The 16540-nt window shown below is 40.0% G+C and overlaps 1 protein-coding gene and 1 pseudogene across 1 annotated transcript in view; one reads left to right on the top strand and one right to left on the bottom strand.

Annotated features, from left to right (window-relative positions):
* The window catches only part of PTPN2 (protein tyrosine phosphatase non-receptor type 2), a 77261-nt gene extending 67818 nt beyond the window's left edge, over positions 1-9443 (top strand). The window contains exons 9-10 of the mRNA XM_065889680.1: positions 2500-2601; positions 9076-9443. Coding sequence (XP_065745752.1) covers positions 2500-2601; positions 9076-9097 — 124 coding nt within the window. The 3' untranslated portion in view covers positions 9098-9443. The remainder of the gene's footprint in view (positions 1-2499; positions 2602-9075) is intronic.
* On the bottom strand, positions 1539-1937 carry LOC136133268 (prefoldin subunit 4 pseudogene; annotated as a pseudogene).
* Positions 9444-16540: the final 7097 nt, after the last annotated feature.

Below are 16540 nucleotides of genomic sequence, written 5' to 3'. Positions count from 1 at the left end.
GCATAAAGTTGTTTCTTCTTCTACATTAGATTTATTAGTTTTAAGTCAGGAAATAATACTGGGAGCTCTGTATCCTTTTATATATTTTATATATATTTTGCCTGATCTTGACTACAGTGTAATTTGTTTTATTGGCAGGTACACACATACTTGTTATAGTGAATTTTCAGTCTAGAGAGTGAATTCTGAGTAATAATTTTTGCAAGTCATTGTAGGAAATATTCAGGTAGAGTTCACACAGCTGGAGATACCTGTGTGTGTGATAAGTTAAAGTGAAAAAGACATTAGGAAGACTGCAAAGCATATGGAGATGAGCAAAATATAGTCCCCAGGCTGCTAATACACTTAAGGGACAAAATAAGAACCCAGACTAGCAACGTAAATTATTTACTATAAATGAAATGCCCTAGGATGAGAATAGAAGGACTCTAGAGGGTGAGAGAACCAGAGAGAAGAGGTTTTCTTAGTTTAGAAGGAAACAAACTTGGAGAACAGCAAAAAAGAAAAACATTTGGGCAAGAACGAGGTTGTACATGGCAGGAGAACACATGCTCTTGTCTCTTGGGTGTGTAACTAGGAGTGGGATTGCTGGGCCACATGTGGCCACTCCGTGTTGAGCATTTTTTGGCCAGTTTTCCAAGCAGCTGCATCACTTCACCTTCCCACTAGCAATGTCTGAAGGTGCCAATATTCCCACGTAATTTAACGAAGATAAAATAATCTGATATGTAGTCCATATTCAGAGTTCTCTAATTATAAAAAAAAATCCACCTTAAAGCTTTACAGAAAATAACTGTACTGAGATATAATTTACATACCATAGAGTTCACAAAATTTAGAGCGTACAGTTTACTGGATTGAGTATATGTACAGAGTTTTGTGGCCATCGCCATAATGTAATTTTGGAACATTTTTATGATCCCAGTCTCTATAGCTATTTAAAAAAATAATTCAAGATCTGATCCAGGATCATGCATTGTATTTGGTTGATGTGGTTCTTTAGTCTCCTTTAACCTGGGACTGTCCACCACCTTTAGTTTTCCCCCATTGCTGGACATTGCAGCTTATAGATGAGTTGCCTTTTAGGATGCCTCACAATCTGGATTCCTCTGATTGTTTTTCACTATTAGATATAGGTTAAACATTTGGGCCAGGAAAAAAGCTGCCTCTTAATGTAGTAGATGCTGAAAAGGCATTCAAGATTTTTAATCAAGCCATACCATCAGAGCTGTGCTTCAGAATAATTACTGGGGTGTAGTATTTACTCTGAAGGCATGGAAACTGGTTAGGCTTTTGCTGTAATATAAGCAGTAAGTGAAAAGAGGAGATGGATTTTGTGAGATTTTTTTTTTATTAACTGATTTTAATAACATGACATAAAACCCCTACACTTTATATAATTGTTATGCAAAATACATAGATGAATACTGTCTTCTTTTAAAAACATAAATAAGATGTGAAAATAGGCAAGTTTCCATTAAATAAGTGAAAAAAATTTTAAAGTTTTGCTTTCCATATCATTTGGTGTTATAAAATGTTTAGCTTTCATCAGCTTCAGGGTTTGTGTTGCTCCCCAATTTTTCATATAACTGAACTCTCAAATCTGCTAGCACCCACTGAATTGATTCCACTCTGGATGGTAAGGCATCAGTTTCTTCTTGCAAGTTTTTCTTAGCTTCTTCTAGCATTTCTCATGTTTCTTCTTGAGAATGGCTAATGAAAACATCACCAGTCTGATGAGGTGTCATTAAGCAGTCCTCGTCTGCACGCATGATGTCCTAACAAGCATCTTCTGAGTTTGGGAGTTGTTTCTTTTTTACTTCTGTTTATTCCTTCAGCTCTGTGATTCTGCTTGTATTCCATGCAAATCTGTATGTCTTTTGTTGATTTTCAAAAGTAACATTGACATCTTCTGCTGCTGTCTTCTTCATGGTGTCTCACAATGGCTTGTGAGATTTTTTTCAAGGGAAAAAAATAGTAGTTTTCATGTTGCCTTCAGCCATTCTTTGTGTTGTTCCGGGACCATGATCCCAGAGTCAAAGAGCTTCCTTTGGAACAAAAATTCTGTATTGAATAGGAAAATGGGAGCTAGAAAAGGGATGGGCAGACAGCAGTAGGCACTCACACAGCAGAATATTCAAGGAAATGTTAACTATAGGGGCCTTTGTGAAAAATCAAATATGAACTCCAAAGGGGATCAGATGCCTGGGAACCCTCTGTCTTCCCTCTGCTGCTGGCTGGCTAGCAAAGAAAGAAAAAATACTGATACCATGCTTCCTTTCAGGTCCTACTAAAAATATTCATTTACATAAAACTGTACCAGCAATTGTCATTGAATTACCTGAGTGCATCTCTGGACCATTTAGAGTATTGAAGCTTTTCCCCTTTTTGTTCCAGTGTCTGAATGAGTTGAGGAGTGGGCGGGGGGGGGGCGGGGGGGCTGTGCTCTGCCTGCGTGGTTGAGCCCAGCCGTGCTGATGTGCTCTTGTTTGTCGACAGTGCTCTGCGCAAGCGCCTTCGGGAGGACAGGAAAGCCAACACAGCTCAGAAGGTGCAGCAGATGAAGCAGAGGCTGAACGAGACCGAACGAAAAAGGAAAAGGTGGTTATATTGGCAACCTATTCTCACTAAGATGGGGTTTGTGTCCGTCATTTTGGTTGGCGCTTTTGTTGGCTGGACACTGTTTTTTCAACAAAATGCCCTATAAATAATTAATTTTGCCCCGCAAGCTTCAGCACTGGTAGCTGACAGTGTTGCGTGAATCACAGGGGTTCATCTGTTAGCAGACTCCTCAGACACCAGGCGGTGCAGTTGACTAGACACCCACAGAGAATTGGGGTGTGCAGTCCCCTCAGCACCCCAAGGCGCTGCCCACACTGTACCCGCTCCCTAAAATAAAGACTTGAATGCTTCTTAAGAACTTACATTTTCAACTGTATTCATACATGTTAAGTGTAATATTTCACCTGACCAGACTGAGAAGTCCTTTATCACGAGGATTCGTTTTTGGAGGCTGTCTGGATTTTAACCTGCACTTGATATAAGCAATAAATATTGTGGTTTTATGGACATTATTACTGGAAAGAAAATGACCTTTAAGTAATGTGTGTAATGTATAAATGTACTTGTTCACATGGGCATCAACATTTTATATTCTTAACCATTGCAGGGTAAATATATTTTATAAGTACCTATTTAATCTTACTTTTGTAGTTAAATGTACTTTTTAAAAGCTCAATTTGAAAAAAAATCTGTTACCACAAAAAAAATAATAAAGTGTATGTTGATTCAATTGTACTGGATACATTTTCCTGAAGAAAAGTTTGATATGAGCAGGTAGAACTCTGAATAAGCAATTTTTACTATATATTTGCATTTCTTTTATGTTTTACAGTTTTCCCAATTTTAAAAAGAAAAAGAAACAAAAATTTTCTCTAAAAATATCTTTGAAGGAAAATTCTCCTTACTGGCGTAGTCAGGTAACAGTTGGTCAAGACTTTGTAAAGAAACTGGTTTCTGTAAAGCCCATTATTAATACTGTTTATTTTTCAGGAAAATTTCAATGTAATTACCCTAATTTATAATTGGGTAAACCATAATTTAGGAAATAAAAATAACGAGCAGTATTTTATCATCCATGGTTTCAGTTTATTAGACTGAAGTTTTGCAGTAAAAACTTTTTTAAGTTCTTTCTACTTCAATAAATAGTATAATGATGTTCAAACCTACACTGTCCCTTTAACTTCTTAATGGGTATTTTTAGAGCATATTGTTTAATGGATCTAACTGCTCATTTGAGTGCTAGCTTTCTTCAGATTGTAACATTCCTTTCAGTGTTTAACTTGTTTTACTTAAACTTTAAATAGTTGTTATAAATTTATCTGCTGAAATAATGAAAACACATTATTTCAGCGGTTTTCAAACTTTGCTTGTTGGATTTCTAAGGGGTCACCAGGAGGTGGTAGGAAGGACCCTAAGCTGCCAACCTTTACTTCCAGCAGATAAAGTAGGCTGTCTCTGCTTTATCCACTTTACATACTAGGTACTATTGCTGCACGAGGTTTAATTATTTTCAGCGAGCAGTGATCATTTAAACAACAGTTTGAAAACCTTCGGTATAGATAGACTTTTGAATTGGTTTGAATAGCCTTCTTGAGTGGGTTGAGTTATGCTGAGAGTATGAGAGCAGGACGCAGGTGGTGCTGTGTGTAGAGGACAGTTTGTGTCACATGTGCCCACGCCCTGCTCAGCACCACTGTGTCCTGTAACCTTTACATGGAAGGAGGTAAGAAGGATGTTGCTGTGTCTGCCTGCATCACCCCTGTGTTCAGGCACCATGACCCTTACATTTTAGGTCGTTATTGGTTTAAAATCTTTCTTTCCAATTTGCTGTGGTTTATCTTTGCTAAAATACAGTATATTACTCTGCAAGTCAAATACAGGTAGACCTATTCAGTTCCAACCGTGGGTCGCCTTGCTTTCAATAAAAGGCAAAGACTTTATGGGAAACACAAGCTGATAATGATACCCTTGTCCCCGGGCAGGGTGGACGTGCTTCGTGGGGCTCAGTGCTTCAGCTTTGCTCTTTCTTCCCGTCCTTCTGGAGATGTTTGCCATAATGTATTTTATTATTATTATTTTTTTGCCATAATGTATTTTTAAAATCACATCCAGTGATTTTTAAGTGTCCGGTGTAGCGGACACTTGTTGATAAACTTCTGCTGCTGCAAACGTTAGTCATCTTTCCTCTTCCAAGCACATCCCTGAGGAGAGCATGTTAATTTTTACCAGGGATTGTGTTTTTGGTGGGTGCCCTATACTAATTACTGAAAATGCATGGCCACGTGCCTGACCTTTATTAAAGAAGGCGTCTAGTCAGAGGGGCAGGCCAGGCGGGGTCCTGCCCTCAGGGAACAGCAGAGGAGTCGGCAACCACGGTGGGTGTGCATCTTCCCAGAACTTGTGTCTGTAGGTCTTCGTGATGTTTTCTAATTAGAACAGATGCTGAAAATCAGTTGTACGGTTTGACTTCGATGAGGTGCTGGTATTTTCTTAATAAAAAAGCCAGAAGCTTTATTATTTTTAAGAAAGACTATCTGAATTAATACCTAGTTCATTTGTGTTTGTATCTGCTTCTGCCGATAAACGGACAGCACCCCTGATTCAGGACCGTCTTTTCTGGCTGTACCAATGGGCTCCGTACTCATTTCCACGTGCAGCCAAGCATTTTATGCCATCCTACTACTGATTTTTATCTATGCTTGCATGTGTAGAATATCTACAAATACAGTTCTCCATATTAAGTTTATCCATATGTAGCATAAAAATGATGTAAAAGTGCATAGAGAACTTTGGTAATGTACAGACCACTTCCATGTTTAGATGTTTTATATATTTGCTCAGTCCTTATCCTCTTCTATATTTTTGGTCCATTTCATTATGTATTAGTATTTCTACCAAGGAATGAACAAAAAAAGAGAAAGGAAGTTAAAAAGTTGATTTTTTTTTTTTTTAAATAACAGGTGCATCAGAGGAAGGAATTGTGACCTTCAGTTAATTTTATGTACACTTGTGCGTGTCCCCTTTGTTGCAAATAAACTAGAATTGATGGTTTGAATTAAAAAAATACATATTGGTTTAAAAAGTAGTTTCTGGCATGGAGCAGTCCTCCAGCTTCTGTATCAGTTCCATCTTTGCTTTCAGTGTCCTTGACAGTGATGGTTGTTCCCACTTAGAGGTCATTTCCGTGGTGCCGGGCATGGTGCTGGGGCTTCCCACGTGTTCTCCTGGTAACCTCACAACAAGCCCATGCAGCAGGTGGTGGTGTTGCTGAGCCAGAGTCAGCCTGAGACTTGACCTTTCTACCTTCTCTCCTGTTGCCGTCATTGAAGACTCTCATGTAGAGTGTATTTTAGAATTAAATTCTCAAAGAAAGATTTAACTTCTGAAAGTCGTTCCCCTCTTAGAAAAATATCTCTGACTAGATTCTGTGTGAACAGACACAGGCTAGAACCTGATTATGTTAGAAATGTTTTATTGACCGTTGTATACTCTCTTTTAGTGAGTACATTTCCAGAGTGACTGCCTGGTTATTGTACAGATTTTAAAATCTAGTCTGCCTTGATTTTTACTTTCAGACACTAGTCTTACAGAGACCTTTAAAATGCAGTATATTGTAAGCCTAATGCCATTATGTCTATCATCCGTTTCTCCATATGTCCAGGCAAGAGTCTAAGAATCACACCTTCCATCAGCACTGACTTATTTCTGGTTCCAGCAGGTCCCTGTGGGTTTGTTAGTGGGGTAGAAAGCGTGGACAAGGGCGGCATGGCTGAGGTTAGGACTCCCATGTCCATCCCCTGCTGGAGCTGAGTGCCTGGCAGGGATGGCGTGTTCTGGGCTCCCATTTCTACATCACAGCTATTCAAGTCTCTCTTACTTCAGGAAACCCTTATTTGGTGTTGACTTATCTAGATGGTAGTCATCTTATAAATAAAGTTTTGGAAAACAGAAATTCAGTATTTTTTCACATAATAAAATTAAGTTCTTTTGACTTAAAATACAGGTCTTGGTCGTCCCCTGGATGATTTATTCTGGAGTTGACCTGTGTCTTTCATCTTTTCCCTAGTTCATTGGTTTGGATTTGATTCCATCTTTCCTTGTATCTGTCTTCAAAGCACTGTTTCTGGGACAGCAGCACCCACAGCCCCTACAACAGCAGATAAGTTAGAAATGCCAGGTGTCCTCTTGTTCTGCTGAATGTGGATGAGTGATGTCATGTTGCAGAGTACTGCCCCGGCTAAGCAGTGACTCAGCCCGAGGGGCTTTTAGTTGGGTCGAGCGCTTGTCTTTATCAGTAACAACCTGACAACGAGAATTCTCAAATGCTATGACCGTCTCTGTGCAGTCCAGTGGCAGAATGAAAAATCCAATCATTGGTACTCTTTCTGTTTGGGTTTTATAATTTAGAGTGGAATATGGGAATTTTAGGATTTAGGGAGGATATTACTTGCAGAGTCTACTTTAATACTATTGTCTGGTTTTCCATCACATGATATATTGGGGGAGCTATAAGGAGAATGGAATGGGAATTTTTTTCTTTATGGAGACCATTTTTTAAAGAAAAGCATCAATTCTTTATTGTTGCTCTAATTTGGCATAGATTTTTTAGACATATGATGATGTTGATATTTCAAATTACTACTATAAAAAACCTGAAGTTATTTTGAGTTTGGTGAATTCGGGATTTTCCCACTGGGTAAGTTGATGTTGTCTGTAAGGCAGTGAGTGCCTTGCTCACCTTAGAGAAGTGTGTGGGACTCTTTTCAGTAAAGCAAGGATGAGTATCTGGTGGCAGGAACTACTTCGGTGTGGAGCCAGCCCCTGTCAAGACCTTTTAGTTGTTCTAAGGGGTAGTTCATCCTTGCTGAGTGTGTCTTTAACACACTGCTGGGGAGGCAACACCTGCCGGTTCTGCCAGTCAGTAGATACACCTCTCCAAGGTGCATCCTGTTACCCGATTTTCAGACGAGAAAACTGAGTCAAAGAATAAGTAACTTGCCCAAGGTTGTACATCTAGATCATGACAGAGCTGAGATTTGAACTCCAGTCTGTAGAATCCCAGTAACTCCAGGCCTCACGCTTTCCCATTATGTCACATGCAACCTGTTTTTATGGAATATTTAAATGGAAAAGCATTAGACAGCTACTGTTACCCATTAAAATCCAAAATAACCCTCTTTATTTTTTAAGTGAAACAAATCAAAGTTTTCCTCTCCAAAAAATTTTGTGGAACAGTTTGAACTACCACTGAGCCAGAGTAATACTGGAACATCAGAGCACTCTCTAAACCAAACCATTATTTCATTCACTCTGACTGGATCAGTTCCTTGGTTTTAACAAGGGGACTTCTGAAGGTGTGGGAAACACATGCATATTTTGCAGCACTCAGGGTCAGTCAGAAGCTCCTTTCCTCACATCAGCCACTTTGGTTCAGGCTTCTCAGGTCCCTTCAAGAAGCACCTGTGGTAGTTTCTGTGACCACAGGCACCTAACAAGAATGCTTCCTTGGTGTCTGGACATTTCTCTGTCAGTGCTGGAAATGAGACACCAAGGAGCCAGCAGTCAGGAAGAAGCCAACTCGTAGTATTGGGGATTTTGACTAAATGTTTTGGATAAATGTGTGGGTTTGGTTTATATCTCCCATTTATACATGTGGAGGCACAATAATGACCAGTATTTAGATCTGGGTTTTTTTTTTTGTCAGAGCAAGGGAAGTTGAGGGCAAATACCAGTTACCACCTCAGAAGTTCAGCTATTTGCAAATATTGTGAAATAACATTAAAAACTCGCCTGCCCTTAAATTAGTTGTTATTTCATCTCTCTATCACTTGTTTAAACTCTCATTTATCTTTACTTTTTGGCATTAAAGTACAATAAATCTATCAATTATTTTATGTCTGTGTTTTCTTTTAATACTTAAATCATGTCACTTCAGTTCTGTATTTCTGTGATCATTAGTATTACCCTTCAGGACAAAAAGCGTGCTGCTAACAGTCCATGAGTTAAAGATATAAGCCAACTTTATGTTCATACATTACATTCATAATATTTTTAGCAGTATGATACAGTGGAGGTCCAAATTGGATTAGACTTTTGCATTGAATTCCAAAGTATTGGTAAGTCTAGCACATACCATAAAATCTTGCTAAACTGTTGTGGGTACATTTTTTTTTTTAACTGTCTGTCAGTATAGCTCACATGGAGGTCATTTCTTGAGTAATACAGGATGACCTTAAAAAGTTCATAGTTATTAATTTTTGTAAAAGAGTGAGAGTTATGGTGCTTTAACATGAGTCTACCTCACACCACCAATTCTGTTTGAAAATCAAGCACATAAGCAGTTTTACCAAGGTAACAGCAAAGCACTCAGTGTGATTGAGTGTGATGTGTTGGAATGTTTTTTGGTTGCCTTTTTAGTTCATTGTTAGTCCTTTTATGTTTGTGTGTATCTGTGTATGTCTGTGTGTTTGGTAAATATGAATTGAATAGATGACTTCTTATTTTATATTTTAGGCCAAGATTGACAGACACCTAAATATTCATGACTTGAGAATATTCTGCAGCTATAAATTTTGAACCATTGATGTGCAAAGCAAGACCTGGAGCCCACTCCGGACACTAAGTGAGGCTTGATAAGCCTGTAGATTGCCTCACATTTGTCTGTTTACAAAGTAAACCTTACATCCAGGGAACGAAGAGCACCACCAGCAGAAGACTTTGCAGAGCCCTTTCATTTGATGCATTGTTAAGTTTTTTAATGCGTGTGTGAAATGTAGAGAGATGTAAAAGAAATAAATTAGGAAAGACTACTTTGTATTGTACTGCCATTCCTACTGTATTTTTATACTTTTTGGCAGCATTAAATATTTTTCTTAAATAGACTGTGTTGGTTTGTGTGCATTATCTTAGGACAGCTCTGCTTCAAATAATGAATGTTTTCCTAAGGGTTTGCTCTCAAGTTTTTATAAGGAGCAACTGACATTTAAATTGAAATTGATTCACAACATTGGCCCCTTGGTTTTTTAAGATGTTTATTACCCTATCAATATAGGTTAGGTGAATGCAACAAAAGAAAAGTTATAATATCCCTTTTGTTACCTGGAAAAATATTAATATGGATAATGGTATTAAATCAATTTTAGATAAGGACAGCAATTCAGTGCAGTTTTTAAATCACAGTGTTACTCTGTCCTTGGAGGTTGTGCTTTCCCCAAACACCTCCTGTTGTAAAGAGACCAAAGGTTCCTTCCTGAGGGGGCATTTGGCCTCTTGACTGTCTAATTTCCCGACCATGTGCTGGGTTTGGGCTCTGAGTCCACTCAGTCCTCAGTCCTGGTGATACTCATCCAGAGATACTCACGTCTACGTCATGTGAGCATCACCGTAATGTGTGACAACTACTGTTGTTTTTGTTTTGACAACTGAAAGTTCTGCAACACCATTCATTGAATAATCTATATCATCTTTAACAAATTTAATGACTCTCCTTTTCCTTTTTGCCTTGTTGTCCATGGGGTTTTAGTCTATTTTAGGAGTAAGCAAACATTATTAATCCCTATTAAATCTTTCCTAAAGAATGCATGGAAAGTTTGTTGTACCACAAAATACAGCAAGATAATCTTCCAGTGTGTCGACAAAGCTTCTTGAAAGCGTTCTCTGTACTCAGCTACCTCTATTTCCTGACTTCCCGATACTGTCCCCGAAGATTGTGACTTTCTCTTGCGTCACTCCAAAAATGGCCCGTAAAGGTTGTCTTAGCTCATGCTGTACCAAATGCAGTTGACACTCTTCAATTCTTCCCTCAAATGACTTCTCAACAGCAGAATGAACTCCTTTGAAGCTTCTCCGTAGACTCAAGTAAGACTTCTCTCTGGGTTTTCTCAGTCCTTCTGCCTGAGTCCTCCTCTTCCTCTTTTCTTTTTTTTTAATTTTAATTTTATTTTTTATTGTGGCAAGAATACCACACGAGACCTACCCTCTTAACTTTTAAAGTATACGACACGTTTATGGTACTGTTGACTGTAGCTACAGTGCTGTCCAGCAGACATTAGACTGTTCTCATCTTGCTTAACCGAAACTTTATGCCTGTTGATTAGTGTCTACCCACTCCCCCTCCCACCAGCCCCTGGCAACCACCATTCCAGTCTTTGACTCTATGAATTAGACTCTTTTAGATACTTTTATGTAAGAGGAATATCCAGTGTTTGGCTTTCTGTGACTGACTAGCTTGTTTCACTTAGCGTAATGTTCTCAAGACTCATGCGTGTTTTTTAAGGCTGAGCAGTATTCCATTGTCTGTATATACTACACTTTTTAATCCATTCCTCTGTCAATGGACCTTTAGGTTGTTTCCACATGTTGACTGTTGTGAATAGTGCTGTAGTGAACTTGGGAGTGCTAATATGTCTTTAAGATCCTGACTTCAGTTCTTTTGGATAGATGCCCAGAAGTTGGATTGCTGGATCATGTGGTGGTTGTATTTTTAATTTCTTGAGGAACTTCCATACTGTTTTCCACAGCAGCTGTACCATTTTGCACTGCCACCAACAGTACATGAGGGCTCCAATTTCACCTTATCCTCCCCATCACTTGTTGTCTTTTGTTTTTTTTGATAATAGCATCCTTACAGTTATAAGGTGATATCTCATTGTGGTATTCATTTGCATTTCCCTGATGATTAGTGATGTTGAACATTTTTTCATATACCTGTTGGCCATCTGTATGTACTCTTTGGAGAAGTATCTATTTAAGTAAGTCCTTTACTCTTTAACTGGGTTAGTTTGTTTGCTGTTGAGTTGTAGGAGTTCCTTATATATTTGGAGACTAACCCTTTATCAGATACATGGCTTACACATATTTTCTCCCATTCAGTAGGTTCCCTTTTCACTCTGTTTCTCTCCTGCCTGACTCATATATTGGAATTCCCAAGGTCTCGTCTTTGGGCCTTTGATATCAGCATTGGAGGATCTCATCTTTACCCAAGTCTTTATCTAAAACCTCTGTGCTGACTACATGCAACTTCTTCGACTCCTGGCCAGACATCACCGCTGAGTTGTACCCATACGTCTAGATCCATGAATGGTCATTGCATTAATTCCTTAAGCTCCAAACCTGAGTGTGGTCTCTCTCATCCCCATCTCATCTTCCTCCCATGTTTACCTGGTTATTCGGTAGCATATGCCAGAAACCTGAAGTTCATCCTCAGTTCCTCCACTGAGGCTCCACATTCAGTCAGCTCACCAAATCTCTCCCACTGCCTCGCTTTAGCTTATACCTTCATTGCATGTGGGGGTGATGGCAGCAGGCTTTCCTGCCATTCCACTCTGCCTCACAAGTGATTTAAAGTAAAGATCTGGTTTTACCCTCCTTAAAATTCTCTGATACCACCTTAGAAAAATTTGCCTCCATTTTAAACCCCAAAGCCCCCAGCATGCTGTTTGCACCATTTCATCTTTTTGGCTGCTGTGTGTCCATTTATATATTTCTTTTTCCCCAGTTTTATTGAGAAATAATTGACATACATCACTGTATAAGTTGTACAACACGATGGTTTGATTTGCTTATACGGTTGACCCTTGAACTGTGCAGGTGCACTTAGGCACAGAATTTTTTCAGTAGTAAATACTACAGTCCTACATGACACGGTTGGTTGAATCCATGGATGTGGAACCGTGGATACAGAGGGCCAACTAAGTTATACAAGGATTTTCTGCTACTTGGAGGGTGGGCACCAATAAGCCCTATGTTGTTCAAGGGTCAACCGTATTGTGAAATGATTAGCACAGTAAGTATGGTTAACAATCCATCCTTACACAGATACAATAAAAAAAGGAAATTTGTCCTTGTGATGAGAACTCTTGGGATCTGCTGTCTTAACTTCCCTGCGTATCATACGGCAGTGTTTGCTGCAGTCACCATGCTGTACATCACATCACATCCCTAGGACTTACTGGAACTGGATGTCTGCACCTTTTGACAACCTTCCTCCAGTCCCTCCCCTGCCCCACTGCACCCACCCACCCACCCTCCCCGGTATCTACAAATCTAATCTCTTTTTCTCTGAGTTTGGAGTTTTGGTATTTTAGATTCCACATATTTGCGAAATCACACAGTATATGTTCTTTTTCTTTGATTTATTTCACTCAGCATCATGCTCTCACCATCCATATTGTTGCAAATGGCAAGATTTTGTTCATTTTTGGGGGTGAATAGTATTCCATTGTATGCATACCACATTTTCATTATCCATTTATCAATTGATAACACTTAGGTTATTTTTGTATCTTGGCTATTGTAAACATGGGGATGCAGATATCTTTTTGAATTAAGAGTTTTCATTTTCTTCAAATAAATACCCAGAAGTGGAATTGCTAGGTCATATGGTAGTTCTACTTTTAATTTTTTGAGGAACATCTGTGCTGTTTTCCATAGTAGCTACACCAACTTACATTCCCACCAACAGTGCACAAGTGTCCCCTTTTCTCCACCTCCTTGTCAACATGTTATTTCTTGTCCTTTGGATAATAGCCATTCTGACAGGTGTGAGGTGATATCTCGTCGTTTTGATTTGCATTTCCCTAATGACTAGCAATATTGAGCATCATTTCATGTACCTCTTGGCCATCTGTATGTCTTCCTTGGAAAAATGTCTGTACAGGTTCTTTGCCCATCTTTTTAACTGGGTTATTTGGTATTTTGCTGTTGTATGAATTCTCTATATATTTTTGGGTATTAACCCCTTATCAGACATATGGTTTGCAAATATTTCCTCCCATTCAGTAGGTTGTCTTTTTACTTTGTTGATGGCTTTTTTTGCTGTGCAGAAGTTTTTTAGTTTGATGTCCCACTTGTTTATTTTTTATTTTGTTGCTTGTGCTTTAGGTGTGACGCCCTGTCTTCCTTAATGGGCACACAAGTTGCAACTGTGCCAAAACATTTGGAATTAGTGGAATATTCCTTGTTCATTCATTTGTTGGATGAATGTTTATTGAACACGTGCTAGGCGCTGTACTAGGCATTGCATATTCAGTGACGACGGGAACGTGGTTGTGGTCTGCTGCAGTCTTGTGGGAAAGTCAAACAGCACACATGTAAATAAGCAAATACACATGCCGTTAAAACTAGTGGTAAGCACTATGGTGGAGTGAAAAGGTACCGGGTTAGATGTGAAGAAACGGGCTTTGGGAAAGCAGAAGCAGAGACATCGTTCAGGAGCTCTGGGTCCTCACTCTGCTGCTCTACTTGGATAAGGATGTGGCCTTACAAGAAGTCTGGCTCAAGATATGAAGAGTCCAGTGTTTGAAGGTGTTGGGTTAAAGCGCAGTGTGTAGATTGCTAGCCTGTGTTCTTTCTGAATGCTGATGTGAGCCCGTTTGGAAAGGGCAGCATCAAAGCAAGGATCAAAGTTTCCAGATCTGGTGAGACCCTACCCGGTGGTCTCTGACAGTCAGGGGCACGTCACTCCGAGGTTTCTGGAGGCCAAGGGAAGCTCCTCTGAAATAAGCTGTATCTGCCACTGTCCTTTGTGATCGCCTACTTTTGATAAAAGTTTATCTTAGTTGAATCAGGAATTTAATGTAACCTGTGAGTCTTTGGATGGGTCTCTTCCTGACAATTCTTAGCCCACCTGAAATGCTGCAGCTACTCTAAAATAGGATGCATGTGAAAACCCCTCCACTGGGATCAGACTTGGGACAGAGAATTGGAAAACCAAGGAGTGAGCTGACTCCTCCCGGATGGAGCCAGGACAGTGTGTGGCCTGAGACACGGGGTAGTTGAGGGGCCTCTCACTCTCCCATCCCAGTGCTTCTGAGTGTCTGGTGCACAGGAAGGAAGCTGAGACAACAAAGTTTGGTGCGTGTTTCTCTCCTTTGCAGCCTCTAAACCGGAACTACCCAGGGATGAAGGTCCTGGGAAATGTGTTCTCGGCTTCAGAGGGGAGCGGTGGTGGTGCCACATCACAGCAGGCAGCCGAGCACAGCACGCGTGGCTGACGTCCATGATGCCACCAAGTCCAGCATGCTCGCGTTTCAGAGCAAAAGAAGTAAAGATCTCAACATAGACACGCGTCAGATAATCATGGCAAACACTTTAAATATCTTACTTTTTTTTTTTTTTTTTTTTTTTTTTTTTTTTTGCGGTATGCGGGCCTCTCACTGTTGTGGCCTCTCCCGTTGCGGAGCACAGGCTCCAGATGCGCAGGCTCAGGGGCCATGGCTCACGGGCCCAGCCGCTCCGCGGCATGTGGGATCTTCCCAGACCGGGGCACAAACCCGTGTTCCCTGCATCGGCAGGCGGACTCTCAACCACTGCGCCACCAGGGAAGCCCTAAATACCTTACAATTTTATTTGTCAGTTATAGCTCAGTAAAGCTACAAAAAAAAAGTAAGGATGAAGTCAAGTTGGAAGCACCAACATGAGCTACTCTCCACCCACAGGAATGTTCAAGGTGGGCCTGATAAACTGCAGACGTTTGAACCTTTGAAAGACCGAAAGACTGGTGATGCTCAACAAGGGTAAGAAATGTATAATATCAGGAAGTTGGAAAGTTCTGGAGATGGCGGTGGCAGTGGCTGCATAACAATGTGAATGCGCTTAATGTCACAATTGTGCAGATGAAAATGGTAAATTTTATGTATTTTTAGCACAATTACGTGTGTGTGTGTTGTGGGAATGTTCTCCCTAATTATTCATCTGTGAAGTGGGAATAATAGTATCTGTACTTCAGGGTTGTTGAGAGGCGTAAAGGAGTCTAAAATGCTTAGTGCAGTTGCCAGCTCTTAAATATTCACTAATATCAACGTTACTGTTACCTAAAGGATGTGTTGCTTATACTGCAATAAAAAATGCATTAGGCCTTCAGCCAGATGATCAAGGTCAAAGTCAGCAGAGATAAGTCGTGTTGATAGTATATACTCTTAGCACCATATGATGAGAAGGGCACTTTTCCTCTGTGGTCTTCCTCCCCAAAACACATAACCCCAGTCTAATCAAGAGAAAAACATCAGACAGATCCCAGTTGAGGGGATACCAAACCAGTCCTCCTCAAAACTGTCAAGGTCATCAAAAACAAGGAAAGTCTGAGAAACTGTCACAGCCCTGAGGAGCCCAAGGAGAGAGGACGACTAAATGTAATATGTCCTGGACAGGATCCTGGAGCAGAAAAAGGACATTAGGTGAAAACTAAGGAAATATGAATAAAATATGAACTTTAGCTAATAATAATGTATTAATATTGGTTCATTAATTGTGACAAATGTATCTACCATTCTAATGTAAGATGTTATTAGGAAGAGAAACTGGGGGGTATATGGGAACTCTCTGTACTCTTTGTAATTTTTTTGTAAATCTAAAACTATTCTGAAAAGATTGTTAAGAAATAAAGGAAGACTTAAAAATGATTCAGGAGAAAGTGATGACATTGAAGATGCCAAAGAAGGTCCCTGAGAAACGCAGAGTGAACAGAACACTAACATGTAACCAAGAGAAGTTTCCAGAAATAAAAATACTTGAAACTTCATATTGAGAGAGTACTCCTGAGAATATCAATCCAAAGCTGCCGCAATTGTCATGTTCTAGTGAAATGCCTGACTTTGATGGTAACCTGACTTTCTTTGCTTTGTAAGTCATGTGCTCTTCTTGCCCAAGGGACATGTTTTCTTTTTTGCAGTCCAGCAGCACTCCATGCCAGAAGACATGTTTAGATCCTCATGTCAAGAAAATGTGAGTCAAGGATATAAAATCCAGTAAAAGTGATGTTGAAAGTTATCAACATAAGGACTTCCCTGGTGGTCCAGTGGTTGAGAATCCGCCTTCCAATGCAGGGGACGCAGTTTCTATCCCTGGTCGGGGAACTAAGATCCCACATGCCGTGGAGCAACTAAGCCTGTGCGCCACGGCTACTGAGCCCACGATCCCTGGAGCCTGCACGCCACAACTAGAGAGAGAAAAAAGAAACCTGTACGCCACAACTAGAGAG

Source organism: Phocoena phocoena, chromosome 13 (assembly GCF_963924675.1).
Source record: "Phocoena phocoena chromosome 13, mPhoPho1.1, whole genome shotgun sequence".
NCBI lineage: Eukaryota > Metazoa > Chordata > Mammalia > Artiodactyla > Phocoenidae > Phocoena > Phocoena phocoena.
This window is presented reverse-complemented; position numbering and strand designations above follow the sequence as displayed.